Below are 26,829 nucleotides of genomic sequence, written 5' to 3'. Positions count from 1 at the left end.
ACTTGGACAGCTCTCTTCCCCCACAGCTACATATCCTGCTCCCTCGTCTTATTCAGCCTTCTCTGATCCCCCAACTTAAAATATCAATCCGCCCTTCCTCCTTTTACTATGTGTTTAACCTGCTTTGCTTACTTGTTTTCTGTAGCACTGATCACTCTCTGGGCCATGGTATATTGATTGATTTCTTTGCTCTGTATCCTCAGAGCCAGGAACAGGGTCAGTAAATATGCGTTGAATAAGTGAAAGGATAAATAAATAAGACAGTATTACCGTTTCCTATATAATTCCCACAAACTGTGGATACTTATAACCCATATTTTATGTAGTATCTTTTCATAGTGGGAGATACTTTCTAACATGCAAATGTACATTTTGGAACAGATGTTTCATTTTTGTAGTTCTTACAGAATTATTTTAAAAACAGTGCTTCTAGTAGTTAGTTTAGTTTAAGGAGATTTGAAAAACCTGCTAGATGATTAAGTGGCTTCTCATAAAAGATTTTTAAACAACTTATATCTGGATAGTGAAATAGTTTTAGATAAAATCATAATTTAAAATTTAAAAATATGGGACTTCCTGGTGGTCCAGTGGTTAAGATTCCATGCTCCCAGTGCAGGGGGCACAGGTTTGATCCCTGGTTGGGGAACTAAGATCCTGCAGGCTGCATGGTGTGGCCAAAAAATAAAATAAAATAAAATAATAAAAAATGTATAAAATAAATTGCATTTGAATTTTACGTAAAATATAATTTAACAAAATGTATAACTTAAAATTGCTAGTTGTAACATTTTAGCTAATAAAGACATAAGTGATGTTAAAAACAGAGTGTATAGGGAATGGTTCTATGAATGTATTATAGACATAGAATCAGTATTTCATATCTTTTAAAAACATATATATATATTTATTTATTTATTTGGTTGCACCAGGTCTTAGTTGTGGCAGGTGGGCTCCTTAGTTGCGGCTCCAGGGCTCCTTAGTTGTGGCATGCAAACTCTTAGTTGTGGCATGCATGCGGGATCTAGTTCCCCAACCAGGGACCAAACCCAGGCCCCCTGCATTGGGAGCACAGAGTCTTATCCACTGTGCCACCAGGGAAGTCTCAGTATTTCATATCGAATTCAATTCCTCTTCTTAATTTTCAGGAAATCCAGCAATTGGAATTTTGAAATATAAAGAAAAGTATTACACTTTCAATACCAGAGATGCTGCATATTCATTTGCAGAAAATCCTGAAAATTACAGTGATAAAATTAGAGAAAAAGCCAAAAAAAATGTAGAATTGATTCAGCTACTAGAACTTCATCAACAGTTTGAAACCCTTTTTCCATATTCTCAGGTAAGCAATGTTGGCGTTTTAAGAATTCATGGCATTTAAAAGTGTAGTTAATAAAAAAAGTTACATTTTTTTTGTAGAGTGGTCCCCCAAGTCCAGGCAAGAGACAGGGTCAGAATGAGGGCCTTTACAGGTTATCTGAAAGGGGTTCACATCTGAAGATGGAAACTAAGGGAATCCACAAAGAATAAATGAAAACAGGACAAGGAGTCAAATTGATGAATTAGACTGGAAAAATCTGAAAGAGCAAGACTACATTTAGATAAATAATTGGAACTGCAGTATTTCCTTATCTAAAATGGAAGGAGCTTAGCACAGATAACATAGGTGGTAACTTAGGCACAGAATTGTCAAATAATTTAATAGGCTTAAATTGCGGTAGTCTGAAAGGCCACAAAATGGATCTGAAGGTGTGTTTCTGTGTGTGTGTGTGTGTGTGTGTGTGCCGATTCCTTAATTCATTCAGCAGACACTGAGCTGCTTGCTGTGCACCAGGCATGATTCTGGGCACGTTGAACAAAGCAGGTAGCAATCCCTGCCTGCATGGGGCTCACATTCTACCACTGTGTATCCTTGTTTTCTTCCTCTTTGTCTCTCGTTTGTACTGTTCACATTTTAATTGCTCTTTCTGTCATCCTCTCTTGTTTAATTTACCTCTTTTAAACTCACTAAACTAAAACCCTGCAATACATGGTTTATGAATGGTTTGTGTTTGTTATATTTATCAACATTTTGACAGTGAAGCAGGTGGGTGTGGGTACGACTGACCAGGTTGGCAGGGATCCCAGCAGTGACTGGTAAGAGGACGATGGGGCTGGTGACAGTGAGGAACAGAGGATGGTCTGAACACTTGGGCAGGAAGACTGACAACCAGCCAAGGACAACGTGGTCAGAAGTGGGCAGCTGTTGGCACTCTTGTTCTGATACCTTGCTGCCAGTCTGTTGATGTGATGCTCCAGCTGCCCTTTTAAGATAGCACAAAGACAATGAAAGGCTAGAATCAGATAACCAGGAAGCTGTGCTGTATGTAGATGCTGTGCTGTATGTAGATACTTGTCTATTAAAGAACAGTTTTCCTCTACATATCTGGTCTTGTTTTTCCCTTTCTGTGTATTTAATCCTGTGTATTTAATCCTTCACTGACCTTTAATACCTATGGAAGTGAGTATTCTTTCTTCATATTTCAATGCTGTATTCATTATTTGTTCTTGCCATTTACTTGCATAATATTGTAAATTATCTTTTCAGCATCTTTTTACCTAACTAAGTATATCATAAGATCATTTTGAAGGCAAAAATTATATCTTATGCTAAATGGTAGGCATTCAGTAATCATCTGTTTCTTGATTTGGGGAAAGAAGTTCATCTCTTCCCCCTCCTCTTTACTAGGACTTGAGTTTCTTAAACCTCTGCCACCCGCTCCAGCAACTTCATTTCCAGCATAATCATAACTTGTTTAGCCTGGAATCACTGAATACTTAATATTTTAATAGTGATCTTCTGGGTACTTTGGCAGAAAGATGAATATATTCCACTAAAATAGATAATAATCTGCTATGTATGCAGAGCTTGAGTTTAAGATATATTCTAAAGATGTTCTGATACTTTAAACAAATGTGATGTATACCTAATATTTAATAGCTATTCTAAACTTCTATCTATTTCCAATAAGGTATTCACTTATGCTCCCCACTGTGAAAATTGGAGAGGGACATTTGACTTGGGATGAGTGATGTTAGGTTTTTTCCTTCCAAAATACACCTCCTACATTAAGTTCAAAAAATCAGGCACAAATCCATAATGCCTGGGAAAGTAATTACATTTGGCTCGCTAATTATGAACTTCTTTTTATTTTGCTGGTATTTACAAGTATGTTTCATGTTCTTGTTTTCCTAATGTTTTGTCAGTTTTAGCTAAATATTTTAGTTATCTGTAAATAATGTTTATTTTTTACAAATATTAATTACAAAACTCCACTTCTTTAGATGAAAGAGGTTGACAAACATTATATAAAACCAATTGCAAAGTGTGAAAGTAGCACACAGACGGATACACATTTATTGCCACCAACAATTGTGAGATCATATGAGTGGAATGAATGGGAATTAAGAAGAAAAGCTATAAAATTGGTTTGTAACAATATTTTCTAAAATTATTTATAGGTTGGGGAATTTTAATATGGTGTTACTCATAGAGTTGGTAAGCTAAATTATTTATATAAAATAGTTGTACACAGTTTTTTTGCTAAAATAAAAATAATTAGTATAATTTATAATTTTCCAGCTTTACATTGTAAGATTATCTTCTAGGTTTTTTTAAAAAATTAGTTTATTTATTTATTTTTGGCTGCGTTGGGTCTTTGTTGCTGCACGTGGGCTTTCTCTAGTTGCAGCAAGTGGGGGCTACTCTTTGTTACGGTGCGAGGGCTTCTCACTGTGGTGGCTTCTCCTGTTGCAGAGCACGGGTTCTAGGCATGCGGGCTCAGTAGTTGTCGTGCACGGGCTTAGTTGCTCTGAGGCACGTGGGAATCTTCCTGGACCAGGGATCGAACCTGTGTCCCCTGCATTGGCAGGCAGATTCTTAACCACTGCACCACCAGGGAAGTCACTATCTTCTAGTTTTAAGCATATATAGAAATACAGAAGCATGAAACTGCTCTCACATTATATCAGCCAGTAACTAGAACAATGATAGTTGCTACCTTTCTCTCTCCTTTTCTCAATCTCTACTCTGTCTGTCTACTGATCTATATAATAGTTTTAATTAATTGTGCTAACCTATGAGGTGCTAGTATTTAAAGCCCTGCAGCTTCCTCTAATCATTTAAAGCATACCCTTCTCTTTCTTGGACTTTTTTTTGAGGAGCAGAATGTTACTGCTCTTATAGCACAGATACAGTCCCCTTTTATTGTCAACTTGTTCTCTCCAGACGTCTCACTTGTCCTTCTGATTCGCAGTCATCTTAATCACAGTAGGTACCTACCCTTGAAGCCTTCTTTGAAACTCTCATCCCTATCTGACTCAGTGGAATTCCCCCCACTCTTCCTTTTGATAGTATCTGGTCATTTTAAACAATAAATATTTATAGTGTGAAGGAACAAACTCTTTTTATAACTGTAGCCTTTTCTCAGTATATTTTATCCAGCTCTTTATTGGAAATCAGGTGTGGAAATAAAGGAAGACTACTCAAATGAGAACAGAGGCTATTTGAAGCTTGCTGTATCAAGGGAGCCAGTCACCATCACTTGTGTTTGGCAGAGACTCAAAGTTGGGGAGAGGAGTGGGAAAGTTTTATAGTGAAAAAGGGGAAGGCTTCAGGTATTCCTCTGATTGGAGGATATTGACAGGGGAAACTGGAGGCGGGCTAACTAGCAGCGGGCCATGGGGGGGGGCATCTTTTGTGATTGGCTTAGTGAGCATATTTGGCTTTCTCTGGTTGGTCCAGAGATGGAAGGGGAAGCAGCAGGAAAAAAAAAATAGGGCGGTTCTGCTGTTCTGAGATGATTGCTACAGCTACCGAGGTTGTGGTTGTGGTTTGGCTTCCAAGACTGGTTGCTGCAGAGGTTGTGGGTTAGAGTTCTGTTATCATATGAGGTCCATCCTAGGTCCGTTTGTATATTGAGTCTCTCTTTTCACTAACCACATCATTTCCCTTGCCACCCGCTATGGTGGCAGCTTTTCAGTCCCCTGATTTCTCAAGATGCAGAAGGTTCAGCTTCCTGGAATATTTTCCAGATCAGCGGTCCCCAACTTTTTTGGCACCAGGGACCGGTTTCGTGGAAGATGGTTTTTCCACGGGGGAGGTGGGGGATGGCTCAGGCGGTAATGGGAGCGATGGGGGCGATGGGGGGCGATGGGGAGCGATGGGAGCGATGGGTGCGATGGGGAGCGATGGGGGCGATGGGGAGTGATGGGGAATGATGGGGGCGATGGGGGCGATGGGGGGTGATGGGGGGCGATGGGGAGGATGGGGAGCGATGGGGCGATGGGGAGCGATGGGGAGCAATGGGGGCGATGGGGAGGATGGGGAGCGATGGGGCGATGGGGAGCGATGGGGGGCGATGGGGAGCGATGGGGGCGATGGGGGCGATGGGGGCGACGGGGAGTGATGGGGGCGATGGGGAGCGGAAGATGAAGCTTCGCTTGCTCGCCTGCCGCTCACTTCTTGCTGTGTGGCCGGGGTCCTAACAGGCTGCGGACCGGTACTGGTCCTCGGCCCGGGGGTTGGGGACCCCTATTCCGGATCATTGTTCCATTAGCATTCTTACCAGTTACTCTTCTGTAGTTCATGAAGCTCCTATTCCCTGCATTCTTTTCTGTTATCTATCAATACTACACTCACTTGAGCTCATCAGATCCATACTGGGTAACCGTATATATATCCTACCACCTTGTTCTTCAGGAACTAATAGTCTAGCAAGTGACATTGATACACTAAAAATATTTTAGTATCTCTTGGTAAGTGGCATAACAGAAGTGAAATAAAAATTCTACTCCATTGACTTAGGTGATATTTTAAGTTGGTCCTGAGATACACATAGACAAAGGAGAAGAGAGGAGTGATGGTTGGACAGGATATGAGAGGTATAGGTGGCAGATTAGGTCTGGCCTGGAAATGTTAAGAGAATGCGGTGTTCAATAGGGCTGAACCTCATACCGACTGGACCCTCTCTTCTCACTCCTCGACTTCATTCTTCTTCCCACCTTAGACGGAATTATCCCCTAGAATTGCAGCATGTTGAATGCCAGCTCCCCATGTATTACCAACATGACCTGTTGATAAGACAAAGCTGAATATATGGCTTAGAGCTGTAAGGGAAACCACCCCTTCAGCAGAGCTTTGCAATGTCTCAGAGGTGGAACAGCAAGGTCAGGATTTATTGAGACTTTGAAGTTTGGTTGAAGGCAGGTCTTTTGATGCCTGGGCTCAGTCAGGGGATGTGTTGGGGACCTGAACTGGGTTGTAAAGATTATGAAAAAGCAGTCCAGGATTGATGGGAATAGCAAGGTGAATCTTCAGGCAAGGGATGCAGAGTCTTAGGGCTTCTTCTGTGTGTTAATGCTTACCACTGAAGAGTCATGCATCTTTCAGGATGTTCTGTAATGAACAACCAAGTTATTTGCTTTGGCAAGAGTCTCTTGGAATAGTAAAATTATGCTAGTGAAGACAAAGGAATAGCAAAGTCGTAGACGATAAGCTGTGTGTGGGAGTAGTTTTGGTTCTCAGTCACCTGCAGTGCTTCAAACGCTGAAATGTTTCCTCTAATTCCAGGTCTCTCCTTCTTAACTCACATGCTGTAGTCCCTTCTGAGTTTTTTCCTTGGACTTTACCACAACTTCAATAAAACTCTTATTCTCTTTTTTATAAACTCCTCCTTGCTTCCCAGCCTGAGCAATCTGTTTAACCTCATGTTTAGTTGTAATCCATAAAAGGAGTAAGCATAATGTAGAAAAATGTAAAGTATTATCTGGAAACATCAGAGCTTTTTATATTAAAAGTTTGGGGTGAAGCCCATTTAGGTAAGACAATGGAAATCTTAAATTTTTGCCTTTTAAAAAAATAAGCCAAGAATGGTGGAAAAATCCAAGTTGTATGACTCTCAAAGTATAATAATGGGGCTTCCCTGGTGGCGCAGTGGTTGAGTCCGCCTGCCGATGCAGGGGACGCGGGTTCGTGCCCTGGTCCGGGAAGATCCCACATGCCGCGGAGTGGCTGGGCCCGTGAGCCATGGCCGCTGGGCCTGTGCGTCCACAGCCTGTGCTCCGCAACGGGAGAGCCCACAACAGTGAGAGGCCCGCATACCACACACACACACACAAAAGTATAATAATGAATGAATTATTATATTATTATATTAACAAAGAATTGAGCTCACTGTAAGTTTGAATATGTATGTTCTCTCTTTGGGTCCATTTTCATTATTTAATCTATTTTCCTACTTCTCAGCAAAGGGTATTTATTTTCTATTATGTTCTAAATTTTCCAGTGTTTTAATGTTTTGCAGAAACATGTTATGTTGAAAGACTAATTTCTTTCTGCATTGAGAGAAAAAAAAAGGTGTATACTAACTGGTACCTGAAAGTATTTTATTTGTTCTTTAGAGAAATGTTCATTCCTGTGTATTCTCTTTCTACTTAGGCCAATTTGCGTCGGAAAGTTACTCACTCGGTACAGACTGATCTTAGTCACATGAGAAGAGACAATTGTTCCCAGGTGTACCCTTCAAAGGATGCTAGCACACAGTCAATGAGGGAAGGCAGCAGCCAAGTACCCCGGCCCCAGATTTACATAGCTGGTTTCCGCGGGGGCCATACCAAGACCACCTGTGAAGTCAAGGTGAACTTAACTAGAGCCATTGATGAAACCTAGTTAGAGACCACACTTTTAACGTAGATACCACTAAATTGTGAACAAATGGCAAATATTTAAAAGTATTTTTGCATCCATGAAAATTAGCTAATTTTGTGGGGCTGGCACGTTCATTGGTGGTATGAATGTTTCTGGGTTCTCACCCATATGCACTGTCAAACTGCTACAACAAATGAAAAACTGTTTTCTGTAATACATTTTTCATTCTATTAAAATTGCAAAGTAAAACTGTCCATTCCTCTTTGACTTGTAAGAAAAAGTTTGGCAGCATTAAGACTGAAATTATTAGATGTTAATATAAGATGATTAGATATTAATATATATAAGATTGTTATGCATGGGATAGAAATTTATGTAGATAACTTTTTATGTATTGATATAAGATTATTGTACCTGGGATAGAAGTTTATTTCAAAAATCATATTTAATGTTGAACATTAAAAATTTAAACCATAATCAATATTTTCAGCTTCATTAGCTATTAAATGTAACATGGATTAAATTGATATGTAATAAGACCTCACTAATTTGGAACATTTAGAACAAAGATCCACATGATGTTTTTATTTTTTTTAATTTTATTTAAAAATATTTATTTTTATTATGTATTTTTTAAAAAGATGTTGGGGGTAGGAGTTTATTAATTAATTAATTTATTTATGGCTGTGTTGGGTCTTAGTTTCTGTGCGAGGGCCCTCTCTAGTTGTGGCACGTGGGGGCCACTCTTCATCACGGTGCACGGGCCTCTCACTACAGCAGCCTCTCCTGTTGCGGAGCACAGGCTCCAGACGCGCAGGCTCAGTAGTTGTGGCTCACGGGCCTAGTTGCTCCACAGCATGTGGGATCCTCCCAAACCGGGGCTCGAACCCGTGTCCCCTGCGTTAGCAGGCAGATTCTCAATCACTGCGCCACCAGGGAAGCCCCTATTATGTATTTTTTAAAATTTATTTTGGCTGCACTGGGTCTTAGTTGAGGTATGCAGGATCTTCATTGTGGCATGCGGGATCTTTAGTTGCAGCATGCGGACTTCTTAGTTGCAGCATGTGGGGGGCATGTGAACTCTTAGTTGCGGCATGCATGCAGAATCTAGTTCTCTGACCAGGGATCCAACCTGGGCCCCCTGCATTGGGAGTGCGGAGTCTTACCCACTAGACCACCAGGGAAGTCCCACATGATGTGTTTTAAAATCTGGAAATTTTTACATGGAATCTGGATTCTGGCCCCTTGAAAAGATCGGAATATCTAGCAGCACTCGGCCAGCATTCCTGTAACTAGTAGCTTTGCCCTTTCTTAGGGCAGGTACTTCTGGTTTTAATTCTTTTTGCCTTACGGGTCTCCTACTTCACTCCTTTGACCTATTTGCCTGACTCCATAGGTTGTGTTTAGGGCCCCTGTCAATTACTGATAGCCAAATTTTAGAAATGTTGTTTTGTTGCTGCCTTACACACTCCCAATACCTAAGCATGGATAATGAAGTCTCTCAAGTGGAGGGCCTGTTAAAACTTGCCTTGGCAGCCTGGGGGCAGGGGGTGTCATTTATATTTAGCACATATTTTTGGCTTAGGTGACTCTTACTAAGGTGTTTGTATAATTTATTTTCTATGTAGGTTAAATGTTACTTATAATATGATATGCTTCAAAATCCATTTTTCTCAGATACTATAAAGGTAAACTTCAAACAGATCTACTTCTAAGTTGTCATGATTTTCATACCTGTAGTTTAATTTTTTTATTGGAGTACAGTTGATTTACAATGTGTTAATTTCTGCTGTATAGCAAAGTGGTTCAGTTATCCATATATCTACATCCTTTTTTATATTCTTTTCCATTATGGTTTATCACAGGATATTGAATATTGTTCCCTGTGCTCTACAGTAGGACCTTGTTGTTTATCATACCTGTAGTTTAAAAATGAAGTTAAAGATGGGCTGGCTGACTGTTGAGGCAAGGCCTGGGGGTGGGGGTGGAGTGGACGTGGGGTGGGGAGGGCTCTGTGCCTGAAGAGGGTGGTTACAGCTAATACTAAACTTTGCAAATTCAGGAATTTGATTTTACCTGTTCTAATCAACCCTCCTTTGATTCTGCAAGATTCCTAAACACAGAAAAGGATGGCTGATAAGCCACAAGTTGGGGTTACCAAGTTAGGGCTGAAAGTAGAATTGCCAAGTGCTTAAAAATACCAAATACTATTTGAAAAGCTAAATATCAGAAAGTCCTCTGGTAAGTACAACAGGATGAGAATACAGGGAGCTATAGATCAGACGGCAAACTCGTCTCCTCCCAAGACCTCCACTGTCTACCCAGGCCCCATCACCCTCTAAAGATTTCCAACCATATGTTGGGCCCAGTGTCAGTTGGTTACCCCCATTCCAGCAGGTCACAGCCCGAACTCATTTCCTCTACCGAACTTGTTTCTCTCTCTGTATTTCCTTCTGTGGTCAAAGGCATCACTACCTACTCAGTAGCATAAATTAAAAACTTCTGGATTGTCTTTCTCACACAGCCCCCGCATTTAACTAGTCACCAAGCCCTGTTGATTTGGCTTCATCTGCCTTTGGGAACTGTGTCTTCCTATTCTCACTGCTATGGCCGTAGTTTAGGACTTAGTCCTATTGCCTGATTTATCGGCGTAATTTTTCTAACACACAACTTTGATCAGGTCACCTGGCTTCCTCCCCTATAACCTTCACTTCCCTTGTTTGAAAAGACACTTTTCCATTGTCTGGGGGATACAAACCCCTTGCCGTATTATATAAGACTTTTCATATATATCCTGTATCTTCCAGTTTCATTTTCTGCCCCCTCGTTTCTCTGCACACACTACACATACAGGCACATGGAGCCCAAGCTCTTTGAGTATGTTACGGTCTTTGACACCATCCCTCTCCGTGCTTGCTTGTCACTCTGTCCCCTGGAATGTACTCCACAGACACCCTCAGGAAATCTGTTTGTCCCCATGAAATCTGTTGATCAGATTTTACTTTTTCAGTGAAGGTTTTCGCCGTCACCTTTGACAGAATTAATTGCTCTTCCTTTGGGTTTTCACTGGATTTTATTCATATTCTTATTATAACACTTGAAGTAAAAAGGTCTATATGTGTCCATCTGTATTCTCCCTGTTAGACTGTGCATTTCTTGAGATTTGAACTGAGTTTTACTCATTCTTTTATCCCTGGTATTGTTATAGTACCTTGTTGGATGAATGAATTTTAAAAGAAAAGGAATGAAAGAAAGGACAAACTGGAAGCAGAGTAATGGTTGAGTGATTATTCTAATAGTCAAGGTGGTAGTTCAGTCGCAAGGTAGTTTTTGGAAAAGAGGGAGAAAAACTGAGAGGAAAAGGAAGATCATCTATGGGGAAGGTGGTGGGAAATAAAGTTGGATAAGCAGGGTTGGTGTAGATTTTGGAGGACTCTGAAAGCCAGGCAGAGGAATGTGTTGCCTTCCTGTAGTAGGATATTAGAAAACTCTGGCAGATTCTTGAACAGAAGACCCATTGTGGGAGAGAGATACTGGAATTGGGGAGATGGTGAGGAAGCTGTTACAAGAGTTAGGGCATTGCGGTAATGGAAGACATGAAGGCGCAAATGTGAGATTTAATGAAGGGAATCTAGCATTCCAGGGAAGGGAAGGGAAAATCAAAGTCTCTACCCTAGGGTTTCTAGGAAACAAAGGATAATTGAGAAGAGGAACTGGTTGGTCAAAAAAGATAATGTGGGGCTTCCCTGGTGGCGCAGTGGTTGAGAGTCTGCCTGCCAGTGCAGGGGACACGGGTTCGTGCCCCGGTCCGGGAAGATCCCACATGCCACGGGGCAGCTGGGCCCGTGAGCCATGGCCGCTGAGCCTGCGCGTCCGGAGCCTGTGCTCCGCAATGGGAGAGGCCACAACAGTGAGAGGCCCGCGTACCGCAAAAAAAAAAAAAAAAGATAATGTGTTCAGTACTGGAAATTTTGAGTTTAAGAAATGACAAAGATAGTAAAGCAGAGGTGACTGGAATTTGATCTGGAGAAAGATAATTTGGGGGATCATCCCCAACGAATGGGGATGCAATGAGGAGGAAGAGATGAGACAGAGGAACAGTCAGAAGAGTAGAAAAAGATGTAAAGAAATCTCTGTGATCATGGAAGTAAAGTCTAGGTCTACTACTTATTAGCTGTGTTATTTAATCTCTCTCTGCTGCAGTTTCTTCATCATAAAAACTGGGGTAATAACATTTCCCAACTTGCTGGGTTGTTGAGAGGATTAAATGAGTTAGTTAACACGTGTAAAGCATTTGCCTGGTAAGTGCTTGTCATTGTTAGCCAGGAGAGAAGCCCCAGTGTTTCATTTCTGCTGCACTCCCACCTCATTTTCCCCGATTTCCGTTTTCTAGCTCTTAGCGCCTAGACTAATGCTAGACACATTAGGACTTTGAGTAAATGTCTGATGAACAAACACAAGAGAATGAGGAATGGAGTTGGCAGCTGCTAAGCTGTTTTAATAGAGTTGGCTTGAGTAGAAATAAGATTGCAGCCAGCGAAGCAGAAAATTGTAGAACTAAGTACAGAGTACTTACCAGTGACTGGCAGGAAAAGAGAAACGGGATTATGGGAACTAAAAATGGAAGCAGAGGCAAGGGAGAGTTAAGCTCAAATGAGAAATGTTTAGATACTGATGATTTTTACTCATATTTAACTCTTTTAGTTCAGACACTGAATTGTACGTTGTCTCTTTGTATTTTTAAACAAATTTTCTCAATTCTAAAATGCAACAATTCTTCTGGCTTATCTTTAGTAATTTTATACCATAGGAAAGAGTTGTTTTAAAATAATAACCTAGCAAATTGGTTTTGGATGTTTTCTTTTTTTTTTTTTTTTGCGGTATGCGGGCCTCTCACTGTTGTGGCCTTCTCCCGTTGCGGAGCACAGGCTCCAGACACGCAGGCTCAGCAGCCATGGCTCACGGGCCCAGCCGCTCCGCGGCATATGGGATCCTCCCGGACCGGGGCACAAACCCGTATCCCCTGCCTCGGCAGGCGGACTCTCAACCACTGCGCCACCAGGGAGGCCCTGGATGTTTTCTTAATAGCAGGATGAGAATAATATGCTTAATCTCATTCTGTCTACAGTTTGAGATTTGTCTACACAGTTCTTTATGGCTAATGGTTTACTATACTTTAAACCTTACCACTTTTAGTAATCTATTATACAGCGACCACAGTTGAACTACAGCCTCCTTAAGCCTTTTGGTATTTGCTTCCTGCACAGTCTTCTTGTTTAATGAATGAAGTTCACACTTTTATATGCTTTGTTACTAATGGAGACACAGTGGGCTTCCTTTTGCACAGTTCACTGAGACTAGGGTAGCTCTGATACCAGAGCAGGGATAGAAGTGAGCAGGGTATCAAGACAAATGCTGCAGTTTGATAGTGGCAATCAGGAATATCACTGGGGTCTCAAATGGAAATAGCAACAGCTGCTGTAAGGTTATTCCATCACCAGGCAAATGAGCTTATGGCTCACAGGTTGGAGATGGCTGCTCCTTGCCCTAACCAAGGTTTGTATAGAAAACTAGGCATACATAAAAGAAACACATTCAACTGACATTTGCCCTCGAAGACTTGGGATAATTAGAAATGAGAAAGTAAAAATTAGCTTCAACTAAGAATATAAATACCTGCTTGGCCATTCATTGGGTTGGGATAATGAACACAGAAATCCCAGCTGCAGAGTTAACAGGAAATAACATACCTCTCAAGGATATGCTACAGTTGTAAAGTATAATAACAACCCCCTTTTCTGAGTGTCTGCTTTCTAATTCACTGAAAAATTTTGTTCTCTAAAATCGTACGCTACTAGGAACCTTGTTGTTGAAATTGTATCAGTAAGAATGAAACACTCCTTCCTTGCTTGAAGGATTTAAGTCACTTTGACACGAAGAAGCAGCCTCAGTTTCCAACCTAGGTGCAAAGCCTTCATTTAAGGGGCTCCTGAATACAGCAGTCCACATCTAGAGTAACTTCAGAGTTTCCAAGAAACAGGATCCTGAGACTATTCTGCAGTCCAGATCTGATGTTGAGTTTTTCACACACAGCCCTGCTTTGAAGCTATCAAAATATTGCTTCTTTTTATTTATTTATTATTTTTTTAAACATCTTTATTGGAGTATAATTGCTTTACAGTGTTGTGTTAGTTTCTGCTGTATAACAAAGTGAATCAGTTATACATATACATATATTCCCATATCTCCTCCCTCTTGCGTCTCCCTCCCACCCTCCCTATCCCACCCCTCTAAGTGGACACAAAGCACCGAGCTGATCTCCCTGTGCTATGCGGCTGCTTCCCACTAGCTATGTATTTTACATTTCATAGTGTATATTTGTCAATGCCACTCTCTCGCTTCGTCCCACCTTACCCTTCCCCCTCCCCGTGTCCTCAAGTCCATTCTCTACGTCTGTGTCTTTATTCCTGTCCTGCCCCTAGGTTCTTCAGAACCATTTTTTTTTAAGATTCCATATATATGTGTTAGCATATGGTATTTGTTTTTCTCTTTCTGACTTACTTCACTCTGTATGACAGACTCTAGGTCCATCCACCTCACTACAAATAACTCAATTTTGTTTCTTTTTATGGCTGAGTATATTCCATTGTATATATGTGCCACACCTTCTTTATCCATTCATCCCTCGATGGACACTTAGGTTGGTTCCATGTCCGGGCTATTGTAAATAGAGCTGCAATGAGCATTGTGGTACATGACTTTTTGAATTATGGTTTTCTCAGTGTATATGCCCAGTAGTGGGATTGCTGGGTCGTATGGTAGTTCTATTTTTAGTTTTTTTAAGGAACCTCCATACTGTTCTCCATAGTGGCTGTATCAATTTACATTCCCACCAACAGTGCAAGAGTGTTCCCTTTTCTCCACACCCTCTCCAGCATTTATTGTTTCTAGACTTTTTGATGATGGCCATTCTGACTGGTGTGAGGTGATACCTCAATGTAGTTTTTTTTTTTTTTTTTTTTTGCAGTACGCGGGCCTCTCACTCCTGTGGCCTCTCCCGTTGTGGAGCACAGGCTCCGGACGCGCAGGCTCAGTGGCCATGACTCACGGGCCCAGCCGCTTCGTGGCATGTGGGATCCTCCCGGACCGGGGCACGAACCCGTGTCCCCTGTATCAGCAGGTGGACTCTCAACCACTGCGCCACCAGGGAAGCCCTTCAATGTCGTTTTGATTTGCATTTCTCTAATGATTAGTGATGTTGGGCATCCTTTCATGAGTTTGTTGGCAATCTGTATATCTTCTTTTGAGAAATGTCTGTTTAGGTCTTCTGTCCATTTTTGGATTGGGTTGTTTTTTTGATATTGAGCTGCACGAGCTGCTTGTAAATTTTGGGATTAATCTTTTGTCAGTTGCTTCATTTGCAAATATTTTCTCCCATTCTGAGGGTTGTCTTTTTGGCTTGTTTATGGTTTCCTTTGCTGTGCAAAAGCTTTGAAGTTTCATTAGGTCCCATTTGTTCATTTTTGCTTTTATTTCCATTTCTCTAGGAGGTGGTCAAAAAAGGATCTTACTGTGATTTATGTCATAGAGTGTTCTGCCTATGTTTTCCTCTAAGAGTTTTATAGTGTCTGGCCTTACATTTAGGTCTTTAATCCATTTTGAGCTTATTTTTGTGTATGGTGTTAGGGAGTGTTCTAATTTCATTCTTTTACATGTAGCTGTCCAGTTTTCCCAGCACCACTTATTGAAGAGGCTGTCTTTTCTCCATTGTATATTCTTGCCTCCTTTATCAAAAATAAGGTGACCGGGCCTCCCTGGTGGCGCAAGTGGTTGAGAGTCCGCCTGCCGATGCAGGGGATACGGGTTCGTGCCCCAGTCTGGGAGGATCCCATATGCCGCGGAGCGGCTGGGCCCGTGAGCCATGGCCGCTGAGCCTGCGCGTCCGGAGCCTGCGCGTCCGGAGCCTGTGCTCCGCAACGGGGGAGGCCACAACAGTGAGAGGCCCGCATACCGCAAAAAAAAAAAAAATAATAAGGTGACCATATGTGTGTGGGTTTATCTCTGGGCTATCCTGTTCCATTGATCGATATTTCTGTTTTTGTGCCAGTACCATACTGTCTTGATTACTGTAGCTTTGTAGTATAGTCTGAAGTCAGGGAGCCTGATTCCTCCAGCTCCAATTTTCTTCCTCAAGATTGCTTTGGCTATTCGGGGTCTTTTGTGTTTCCATACAAATTGTGAAATTTTTTGTTCTAGTTCTGTGAAAAATGCCATTGGTAGTTTGATAGGGATTACATTGAATCTGTAGATTGCTTTGAGTAGTATAATCATTTTCACAATGTTGATTCTTCCAATCCAAGAACATGGTGTATCTCTTCATCTATTTGTATCATCTTTAATTTCTTTCATCAGTGTCTTATAGTTTTCTGCATACAGGTCTTTTGTCTCCTTAGGTAGGTTTATTCCTAGGTATTTTATTCTTTTTGTTGCAAAATATCACTTCTTTTTAAATTTTACCTAACTCCATTCTTCCCCCACATTCTATAACTCTGTCTTTTCCTTTGTTTCCTGAGACCTCCCACAGTTATTCTGGTGTGCAGTCTCTCTCGCTGGAATGAGCCAATAATCCTGACTCTGTCTGACTATAGGTTTGTCCCTGGTGGTTTTGGGCTGATCACGTTAGGACAAAGGGCATCAAAATCTAGTCAAGGCTTATGGCAATGGAGTAGAAAGTCTTCACAGGCAATGAAAATTTACAGGAAAGCTGGGATTCAGCAGCATGATATGTATGTGAACGAGAAATGCCACAAAACTGGCCCAAAATCATTTTACCCACCACCCTAATTATGATCAGTGTGTGTGTGTGTGTGTGTGTGTGTAATACTGTTCTCCCCCAGAAGGAACCATAGTTTCTTGAAGTGTAGTTGATTCCATGGCCTAGGACAGGGAAGAATGAAGATTGGCCTGGAACCTGGAACCTGGAAATCAAAAATGCTTCAAAAAGCTTGTGCAGATTTAAAGGAGTAGGCTTACAGGGACCATACTGGGACGATTTGAGTGTCCAGAGGAGAATAATTAGAGTTAATTGAAGGAAGTTGAGACTCTAATGATACTCCAAAATGGGAAGAGATAAACTGTACAGAGCAGTAGGTATAAAACAAAAGAAGAAATGTCTGATAGAATATTTTTAATTTTCACAATTAATTTCAAGTACACATATGAATTTTTGTTTAAGTGTATGTATAAGAAATACACAGCATGGAACTGAATAATTCCATAAGGTTGAACTGTACCAATTACAGGAAGAGTTGATCAGCACCAGTGAGCACACATACACCAGGCAGAGGGAAGATCCAACACTGTTCCACAGTGAGATTAATCAAATGTCTGACTATATAAACTGTGATCTCCTTCTGTGAGCCCCTTCTGATATTAATGTGATGCTAATAAGGAATGCAAAATATTCCAATAATGTTAATAGACTCTCTCTCTCTCTCTCTATATATATATATAATGATAAGACAATGGTATATAACATTGATCACCCAAACCTTTAAAAAATCATTTTGGAGAAAGATTATGCCACAGAAGGTGTAGGCTGCTGGGCGTCTCAGAATCTTGTACTCACGTTCCTGTAAGAACTGAGGTACTTACATAGTATTTTTAATCAATCCACATATCTTGAAGACCATTCATTTTGCCAGTGAATTATTTCTAACTTCCCTTATGCTAATTAATATGCTTCAGTGAACGTGGAGATCATAGCAGTTGAAGTAAATGCCTGTTGATATGTCTAATGTTTTCGAAGCCCTTTCGTTGTGCGAAGATCGTGCAGTTAGCATGTCTGGCTAGGTAAATATAATCAGTGATAATGCTGACGATGAGGACACAGGCACAAGACTTATGAACAATATGTAATATAAACTATACAGTAAGTCCCCTACATACAAACGAGGTCTATTCTGAGAACATGTTTGTAAGTCCAATTTGTTCGTAAGTCCAACAAAGTTAGCCCAGGTACCCAAGTAACAATCGGCTATAGAGTGCTGTAATAGGTTTATAATACTTTCACACAAATAATACATAAAAAACAAACAAAAACGAAAACATTTGAAACCTTATAGTACAGTATCTTGAAAAGTACAGTAGTACAGCACAACAGCTGGCATACAGGGGCTGGCATCGAGTGAACAGGCAAGAAGAGTTACTGACTGGAGGAGGGAGAGGGCAGAGCTGAAGGATCGTCAGCAATAGGCGATGGAGGGCAAGCTGCAATTTCACTTACGCCTGACGTTGATGGAATGCACGTTCGCATCTTAGAAAGTTCGCCACTTGAAGGTTGGTATATAGGGGACTTACTGTAAGTTTAAATAAGAGGTAACAAAGGAGATTAATGAAGGAGGAAGTTAAAGGAAGTTACAGAAGTTGCCAACGCTGTCGAAAGAAGTTTCTGTTACTTTACGAGTTCATGGAGTTCTTGCTACAACAGCTTTGCCAGGCACGAATCCCTAAATCTAAGCCCAATTCCTAGTTGCCGCCCAGTCACCTGGTGAGGACTACAGCTCCCAGAAGGCAACGCTCCGCTCCCTTGACTCCGGCTTCCTTAGCCGGCCGGGAGTTGTAGTTTACAAGAGAGAGCGCCTTGGAACCGAGTTTTACGCACTCGTCCACATAGACTGGGCGGGACAGGCCTCTCCTCCATCCGGATCCTCCCGTTTTCCGCAGCCTTCCGATTTATTAGCCTAATCTTTGTGCTTAGCTGGGCGGGAATCCGTGGCTTGTCGGCCGGCGAGGCGCTCTAGGCCGAGCGGCTTTCGTCTCTATGACCCCAGGAGGCGGTCCCCGGTGTCTTGCGCAGCGCGCGCGAAGGGGGCGCGCGTCAGTTCCGCGCGGTGCTGTCGGGGAATCATGGCTCCCGTGAGAGGTGAGGCCGGGGACTCCTGGGACTGGGGACTGGGGACCCCGCGGGGGGCGGTGGCGAGCGAGCGTCAGCGCTGGTCTGCACCTGTCGGCGGCCGGCCATCCTCCGCGCCCGCGGGACTCTGGGGCCCAGGGGCCAGGCCGGGGCGTCGGGCAGCAGGAGTTTGTGTTGAGCCGCTCCCGGGCTTGAGCGCGCGCCGCCGCCGCTCGGGGCAGTCAGCCTCCCACTGCGGCTGCCTTCCCCGCGGCGTACTACGCGCTGGACAGTTCGGCAGCCCGAAACTGCGCCTGCCTCGACGAGTTGGCAGTGGGTGGGAACCGAATTCAGACAGGCCCGGGCTGCGGCGGACCCGGAGAGGGGCCGGGGCGCAGGTGCGGGGCTGGAGACGCATCCCCCAGCGGGAGGCAGGACCGGTCTCTGTCCCGGCCGGGGTCACCGCGGCTGCGGTCTCCGCTGCGCCTCCTGCCCTAGGATGCTCAGAGGCATAAGGGCATGCTCCGGGTGCAGAGCCTAAGCAGCGGCTGGCCCACGTAACAGCCACTAAAAACATCATTGGGGCATTAAAATAGCATTGCAGCCGTAACGAGGTGGAGAAAGCAGTCGTTAACAGAGTTACTTCCAAGGAGAAGGTTGTATGTAGTTAGAAGGAATACTTTGATATTTTGCCGGAGGGGTGGGGCGAGATCCACTCCCCCGCCCCCTTCCCCAGGGATAGCACATTAGAGTAATTCTGTTTGATGACTAATTGCCATTTCGTGAAGGTGAGTCTGATTAACTCCGCAGCACTTCTGCTTTGCTGAGTCCGGTAAGTAAGTAAGGACCAGAGCTGAATTTCTGAATGGTAGAGCAGTAGCTAGGAGAGGTTGGGCAACACCCGGATTCTTTCTCCACCCTTCTTTCGTAGAGCTCTTGGCTTTACCTCTGAATAAACGTTGAGCAAATATTTAAAGAACAGCTTTTTGCATGGGTGCCAAATTATTTTCCTGGTTGAAAATATCTCCTGGTTTATCATTCAGGCCCTGCACAGGGGGTACTGTCTGTAGTTGCATATGCTTCTCTTATTTGCTTCTCAAATAAGCCCAACCTCGAGTCTTTTCGTAGCAACACAGGAAGTAAAGGGAAAAAAGTAGAATTGTTTTGATAACTGACATAAAATAGGAATAGCGAGATTAATGGTGAAGGCGAGTTCAGAGTTACATAAGTCGAATCATTATCTGAAATAGTTGCCACAATTTACAGATTTAGGCTTATTGCCAATACAGATTTGCTGTGCCTGGGTCATGTTATAAATCTTATACGCCCACTAGAAATGTGTAATACAAAACTGCAGTTTCCTGAGCTTCCTTATATTCACAAAGGATTTATTTATCTGGGACTTACTGAATTTCCAAGTTCTCAGGTGTTACAAATAATGTCTCCTCTAAAATATAGTAAAATATAACTGAGCAAAAGATTTAAGTCCACGCTGTAAATTTCGTTTGGGGGGCATTTTCCACACAAAAACAGATACTGCGTGGGAGCTAATGGGAACTTTGTGAGAAGGAGAAAACAGTGCTGATGTGCCAGTGTGCCCACTCAACAATGCAGTTGAGTTGTGGACTTTTTTTTTTTCCTCGTGGCGGAGCCTCTGGGCATGCGGGGTGGAACTCACGCCCCCTGCAGTGGAAACGTGAAGTCTTAACCACTGGCCCACATGGGAAGTCCCTGTACCGACTTTTGATATTACCCTGAAAAAAACCTGAAATTGCTAATAATTGAACTTTCATATTGGAGAATTAATGACTGGAGTGAAGCAGATATTTTGATCTAATGGTAAGCTGAAATTAGAGAAAATAATGCTTAAAAAAGCATTAAGTATTTTTAAAAAGTTTATTATATGTTTTAAAAGTGGTATTCTATACCAAAGCCCTATATGTTATACAAATATCTAAACTTATTTGCTTACTCTTCTATTTCCATCAGTAGTTATTTTCAAGAATATCATCTATATTCCCATTAATCATGATGCTAAGAGGTGTACTTTCAAAGTGTTAAACATTCACTATGTTGTTTTGGAATCAGGAACCTATATACGCTAAAATAAAGTAGTTTTTAGTTTGGCAATCCTAACAACTCTTATTTATGAAAGTATTGATAATCTAGGACATGGGCTGGTAAACTTTTTCTGTTAACAGCTGATGGTCTCAGTCATAACTACTCACCCTGCTGTTGCCGGGCAAAAAAAGTAGCCATAGATAGTTCAGAAACAAATGAGCATCGCTGTGTTCCAGTAAAACTTTTTTTATGGACACTGAATCTGAATGACATATAATTTTCATGCATCCCAAAAGATTAACGAAAAACTTTTTTCCAACCGTTTAAAAATGTAAAACTATTCTCAACTTGCAGGTCATATAAAAATGAGAGGAAATGTAGGTTGCTCACCCCTGATCAAGAAGATGGGAAATGCTTTCTCCTGTACTGCTGTTTATTTTTTAAGTTTTACATTTTCTCCTGTTTAGGAAAGTTTTAGAGCAAGCAAAGTATTATAGTAATCTCCTTCAATCCCTTTTACATTAACATTGCTTTTTGGGTCCTCGGATCTATTGGAAAGAAAGTTTAGGCAGAGAAGCTCTATTTCTTCTATTCTACCATATTATTTTTAGTTAAGACCTAATGTAATTTTAAAAATCTGCCTGAAATTTACAAATAATTCTTTAATTCACCCAGGGAAAAGTATTTATATTGAATAATCTGTTTCCTAGTGAGCTTCTACCTTACGATATAATTTATTTGAAACTCCTATTTTTTTTTCCTGTGCAAGTCACCTTTGCATTGTGGTTAGGCTCCCATAGCGGTGAACAAAAGTGTACTTAGGTGAAATGTAGTTACAGTAGCAGCCCAGAGTTACCCCCTGTCCCTCTGGTTCTTAACCCAGGTTGTCAAAGTATGGCCCATTGGTCAAACCCAGCCTATCACTTGTTTTTGTATGGCCTATCAGCTAAGAATGGTTTTTACAGGTGAATGTTTGCAATTAATCTGATGGAACCCTAATTTTGAAGACCAATGAAGCAAAATATTACCCACCCACCCCATAGAATTCCCTTCTTCTCAGTACTGTAAAGCATTGCACTCAATTATTATTATATTTTGAATTTGTCCAATTAAATATAAATAAAATGTGAAAGTATATTTTTTCTCTCTTGTCACCTAAGTACCTACATGATATCCTTGATTTTGCCTTGTGGCCTAAAAAACCTAAAATATTTACTCTTGGCCCTTTACAGAAAAAAATTTGCTGATCCCTGTTTAACATGTGCCTGAAGATTTGAAAGAAGGTTACAGGTAGCTGGGGATGAGAGAGGTGTGAAGTGGGTAAAGAAAGTAGACATAGTTTGAGCATTAGGTGATGGTAGTCTCAGAGCAGGGCTGGGAGTATGGAAGGAGCCCTGGTACCCCGGTGCTTGTGGTTTTATTGAAGGTGTTGGACCGGCCCTGGCACCTGAGTGAGATGGCTGCTGCTCAGATATACTTGCAAGAAGTTCTTAAATTGAGTGTTCATAAGTTGTGTATATTTCCTGGATTTCCAGTTTTACAGAACTTCATTCTTAATACTCTTTTATGGTGTTATGAATTATCTTTCTTATAATGCTATGAAATGAGAGGCTGGACATGATTTGTTTTTTATTATGATGAAGTTCTGTATTATTTTATCACTCTGTTATTCCTTTTGTTTTTCTGTTGTCTCTGTATTTAGAACATACATTGCAGTAATCGTTTTCATCTTGCTTTCGTGTTTTGCTTTCACAAGTATGAATTATAAAGATATATCAAGTATGTGATTTATAACATCCTAAACTAGAGTTAGTTATGCCACATAACCTTGCACTTAAGCCCTCCCCAGGAACAAAATCTATGCCTAACCAGTTGATACTTAAAGTCAGCTGTGTTTTGTGTGTGTATGTTTGTTTCTGTTCATGTAGTTGGAAAAAATTGTTTTGAAATAAATTTTTAAATGTATTTTTTGCTTGAAATTGGAAAGCATTTTGAGGTATAACACTGCTTAACTTTTATGTACATAATATTGTCTACTAAATAATATCTTTGTTGCACGTATTTTCCAGAAAATGTCCATTTATTATTCAAGTTATACTGCTTGGCAGTGATGACCCTGGTGGCTGCAACTTACACCACAGCTTTAAGATACACGAGGACATCAGACAAAGAACTCTACTTTTCAACCACAGCCGTGTGTATCACAGAAGTTATAAAGTTATTGCTAAGTGTGGGAATTTTAGCTAAGTGAGTATACATACTTCTTAGTGTGTTATTAATGTTTTCCTCAGTTATGTTCTTTATCAGAAGATTCAAGCTACATCTTCGTATGTTTGATTGATTTAGGGCAGCCTTCCTCAATTCAGGACAGTTTTGCTCCCTCGGAGATACTATTTTGCTTGACCCAACGTGGGGGATGCTACTGGCATCAAGTAGGTGGAGGCCAAGGGTGCTGATACACATCGTACAATGTCCTGTCCTCCGGGACAGCGCTCCGTGACAAAGAATTACCCAGCCCCACATATTAGTAGTGCTGAAGTTGAAGAATTCCACCCTAAAGCAGGGGTTAGCAAACTGTGGCCCATTGGCCAAATCCAGTTTGCTGCTTATTTTTGTTGCAACAGAGACAGTATGGCTCACACAGCCTAGACTATTAACGATTTGGTTCTTACAGGAAACGTTTGCTGACTTCTATTGTAGAGGAATATTATGATAATAATAGTTAACATTTCTTTTTTTTTTTAAAGGACTTCAAATGCTTGGCTTATTTATTTATTTACATATATTTATTTATTTTTATTTATTTATTTTTTACATCTTTATTAGAGTATAATTGCTTTACAATGGTGTGTTAGTTTCTGCTTTTTAACAAAGTGAATCAGTCATACATATACATCTGTTTCCCCATCCCTTCCCTCTTGCGTCTCCCTCCCTCCCACCCTCCCTATCCCACCCCTCCAGGCGGTCACAAAGCACCGAGCTCATCTCCCTGTGCTCTGCGGCTGCTTCCCACTATCTATCTAACTTACGTTTGGTAGTGTATATGTGTCCATGCCTCTCTTTCGCTTTGTCACAGCTTACCCTTCCCCCTCCTCACATCCTCAAGTCCATTCTCTAGTACGTCTGTGTCTTTATTCCCGTTTTACCCCTAGGTTCTTCATGACATTCTTTTTTCCTTAAATTCCATATATATGTGTTAGCATACAGTATTTGTCTTTCTCTTTCTGACTTAACTTCACTCTGTGTGACAGACTCTAGAGCTATCCACCTCATTACAAATAGCTCAATTTTCTTTTTTTTTATGGCTGAGTAATATTCCATTGTATATATGTGCCACATCTTCTTTATCCATTCATCCGATGATGGACACTTAGGTTGCTTCCATCTCCAGGCTATTGTAAATAGGGCTGCTATGAACATTTTGGTACATGACTCTTTTTGAATTATGGTTTTCTCAGGGTATATGCCCAGTAGTGGGATTGCTGGGTCATATGGTAGTTCTATTTGTAGTTTTTTAAGGAACCTCCATACTGTTCTCCATAGTGGCTGTACCAATTCACATTCCCACCAGCAGTGCAAGAGTGTTCGTTCCCTTTTCTCCACACCCTCTCCAGCATTTATGGTTTCTAGATTTTTTTTTTTTTTTTTTTTTTGCGGTACGCGGGCCTCTCACTGTTGTGGCCTCTCCCGTTGCGGAGCACAGGCTCCGGACGCGCAGGCTCAGAAGCCATGGCTCACGGGCCCAGCCGCTCCGCGGCATGTGGGATCCTCCCAGACCGGGGCACGAACCCGTGTCCCCTGTATCGGCAGGCGGACTCTCAACCACTGCGCCACCAGGGAAGCCCCCTGGTTTCTAGATTTTTTGATGATGGCCATTCTGACTGGTGTGAGATGATATCTCATTGTAGTTTTGATTTGCATTTCTCTAATGATTAATGATGTTGAGCATCCTTTCATGTGTTTGTTGGCAGTCTGTATATCTTCTGTGGAGAAATGTCTATTCAGGTCTTCTGCCTATTTTTGGATTGGGTTTTTTGTTTTTTGGTTATTGAGCTGCATGAGCTCCTTATAAATTTTGGAGATTAATCCTTTGTCAGTTGCTTCATTTGCAAATATTTTCTCCCATTGTGAGGGTTGTCTTTTGGTCTTGTTTATGGTTTCCTTCGCTGTGCAAAAGCTTTGAAGTTTCATTAGGTCCCATGTGTTTATTTTTGTCTTTATTTCCATTTCTCTAGGAGGTGGGTCCAAAAGGATCTTGCTCTGATTTATGTCATAGAGTGTTCTGCCTATGTTTTCCTCTAACAGTTTGATAGTTTCTGGCCTTACACTTAGGTCTTTAATCCATTTTGAGCTTATTTTTGTGTATGGTTTTAGGGAGTGATCTAATCTCATACTTTTACATATACCTGTCCAGTTTTCCCAGCACTACTTATTGAAGTAGCTGTCTTTTCTCCACTGTACATTCCTGCTTCCTTTATCAAAGTTAAGGTGACCATATGTGCATGGGTTTATCTCTGGGCTTTCTGTCCTGTTCCATTTATCTATCTTTCTGTTTTTGTGCCAGTACTATACTGTCTTGATTACTGTAGCTTTGTAGTATAGTCTGAAGTCAGGGTGCCTGATTCCTCCAGCTCCATTTTTCGTTCTCAAGATTGCTTTGGCTATTCGGGGTCTTTTGTGTTTCCATACAAATTGTGAAATTTTTTGTTCTAGTTCTGTGAAAAATGCCAGTGGTAGTTTGATAGGGATTGCACTGAATCTGTAGATTGCTTTGGTTAGTAGAGTCATTTTCACAATGTTGATTCTTCCAATCCAAGAACATGGTACATCTCTCCCTCTATTTCTGTCATCTTTAATTTCTTTCATCAGTGTCATAATTTTCTGCATACAGGTCTCTTGTCTCCTTAGGTAGGTTTATTCCTAGATATTTTATTCTTTTTTTTATTATTAGTTTCTGCTTTTTAACAAAGTGAATCAGTCATACATATACATCTGTTTCCCCATCCCTTCCCTCTTGCGTCTCCCTCCCTCCCACCCTCCCTATCCCACCCCTCCAGGCGGTCACAAAGCACCGAGCTCATCTCCCTGTGCTCTGCGGCTGCTTCCCACTATCTATCTACCTTACGTTTGGTAGTGTATATATGTCCATGCCTCTCTTTCGCTTTGTCACAGCTTACCCTTCCCCCTCCCCATATCCTCAAGTCCATTCTCAGTAGGTCTGTGTCTTTATTCCTGTTTTACCCCTAGGTTCTTCATGACATTTTTTTTCTTAAATTCCATATATATATGTTAGCATACGGTATTTGTCTTTCTCTTTCTGACTTACTTCACTCTGTATGACAGACTCTAGGTCTATCCAACTCACTACAAATAGCTCAATTTCGTTTCTTTTTATGGCTAAGTAATATTCCATTGTATATACATGCACATCTTCTTTATCCATTCATCCGATGATGGACACTTAGGTTGTTTCCATCTCCGGGCTATTGTGAATAGAGCTGCAATGAACATTTTGGTACATGTTTATTTTTGAATTATGGTTTTCTCAGGGTATATGCCTAGTAGTGGGATTGCTGGGTCATATGGTAGTTCTATTTGTAGTTTTTTAAGGAACCTCCATAGTGTTCTCCATAGTGGCTGTACCAATTCACATTCCCACCAGCAGTGCAAGGAGTGTTCCCTTTTCTCCACACCCTCTCCAGCATTTATTGTTTCTAGATTTTTTGATGATGGCCACTCTGACTGGTGTGAGATGATATCTCATTGTAGTTTTGATTTGCATTTCTCTAATGATTAATGATGTTGAGGATTCTTTCATGTGTTTGTTGGCAGTCTGTATATCTTCTTTGGAGAAATGTCTATTTAGATCTTCTGCCAATTTTTGGATTGGATTGTTTGTTTTTTTCTTATTGAGCTGCATGAGCTGCTTGTAAATTTTGGAGATTAATCCTTTGTCAGCTGCTTCATTTGCAAATATTTTCTCCCATTCTGAGGGTTGTCTTGGTCTTGTTTATGGTTTCCTTTGCTGTGCAAAAGCTTTGAAGTTTCATTTTGTCCCATTTGTTTATTTTTGTTTTTATTTCCATTTCTCTAGGAGGTGGGTCAAAAAGGATCTTGCTGTGATTTATGTCATAGAGTGTTCTGCCTATGTTTTCCTCTAAAAGTTTGATAGTTTCTGGCCTTTCATTTA

The 26,829-nt window shown here is 41.3% G+C and overlaps 2 protein-coding genes across 5 annotated transcripts in view; both read left to right on the top strand.

The window, feature by feature from the left end:
- CFAP206 (cilia and flagella associated protein 206) overlaps nt 1-7,894 on the top strand; it is a 32,277-nt gene extending 24,383 nt beyond the window's left edge. For all 3 annotated transcript variants that reach the window (XM_060115037.1, XM_060115038.1, XM_060115036.1), the window contains 3 exons: nt 1,146-1,339; nt 3,322-3,465; nt 7,475-7,894. In XM_060115037.1, the coding sequence (XP_059971020.1) occupies nt 1,146-1,339; nt 3,322-3,465; nt 7,475-7,705 (569 nt within the window). In that variant the 3' untranslated portion in view covers nt 7,706-7,894. The remainder of the gene's footprint in view (nt 1-1,145; nt 1,340-3,321; nt 3,466-7,474) is intronic.
- A 10,659-nt stretch (nt 7,895-18,553) lies between these two features.
- The window catches only part of SLC35A1 (solute carrier family 35 member A1), a 28,179-nt gene continuing 19,903 nt past the window's right edge, over nt 18,554-26,829 (top strand). For both annotated transcript variants that reach the window (XR_009533996.1, XM_060115203.1), the window contains exons 1-2: nt 18,554-18,608; nt 22,709-22,886. Coding sequence is in view for 1 of the 2 variants with exons in the window: in XM_060115203.1 (XP_059971186.1) it covers nt 18,593-18,608; nt 22,709-22,886 (194 nt within the window). In the remaining variant the exon portion in view is untranslated. The remainder of the gene's footprint in view (nt 18,609-22,708; nt 22,887-26,829) is intronic.

The sequence above is a fragment of the Mesoplodon densirostris genome, chromosome 12 (assembly GCF_025265405.1).
Source record: "Mesoplodon densirostris isolate mMesDen1 chromosome 12, mMesDen1 primary haplotype, whole genome shotgun sequence".
NCBI lineage: Eukaryota > Metazoa > Chordata > Mammalia > Artiodactyla > Ziphiidae > Mesoplodon > Mesoplodon densirostris.
The sequence above is the reverse complement of the archived record's forward strand: the minus strand, read 5'-3'. Positions and strand labels throughout refer to the sequence as shown.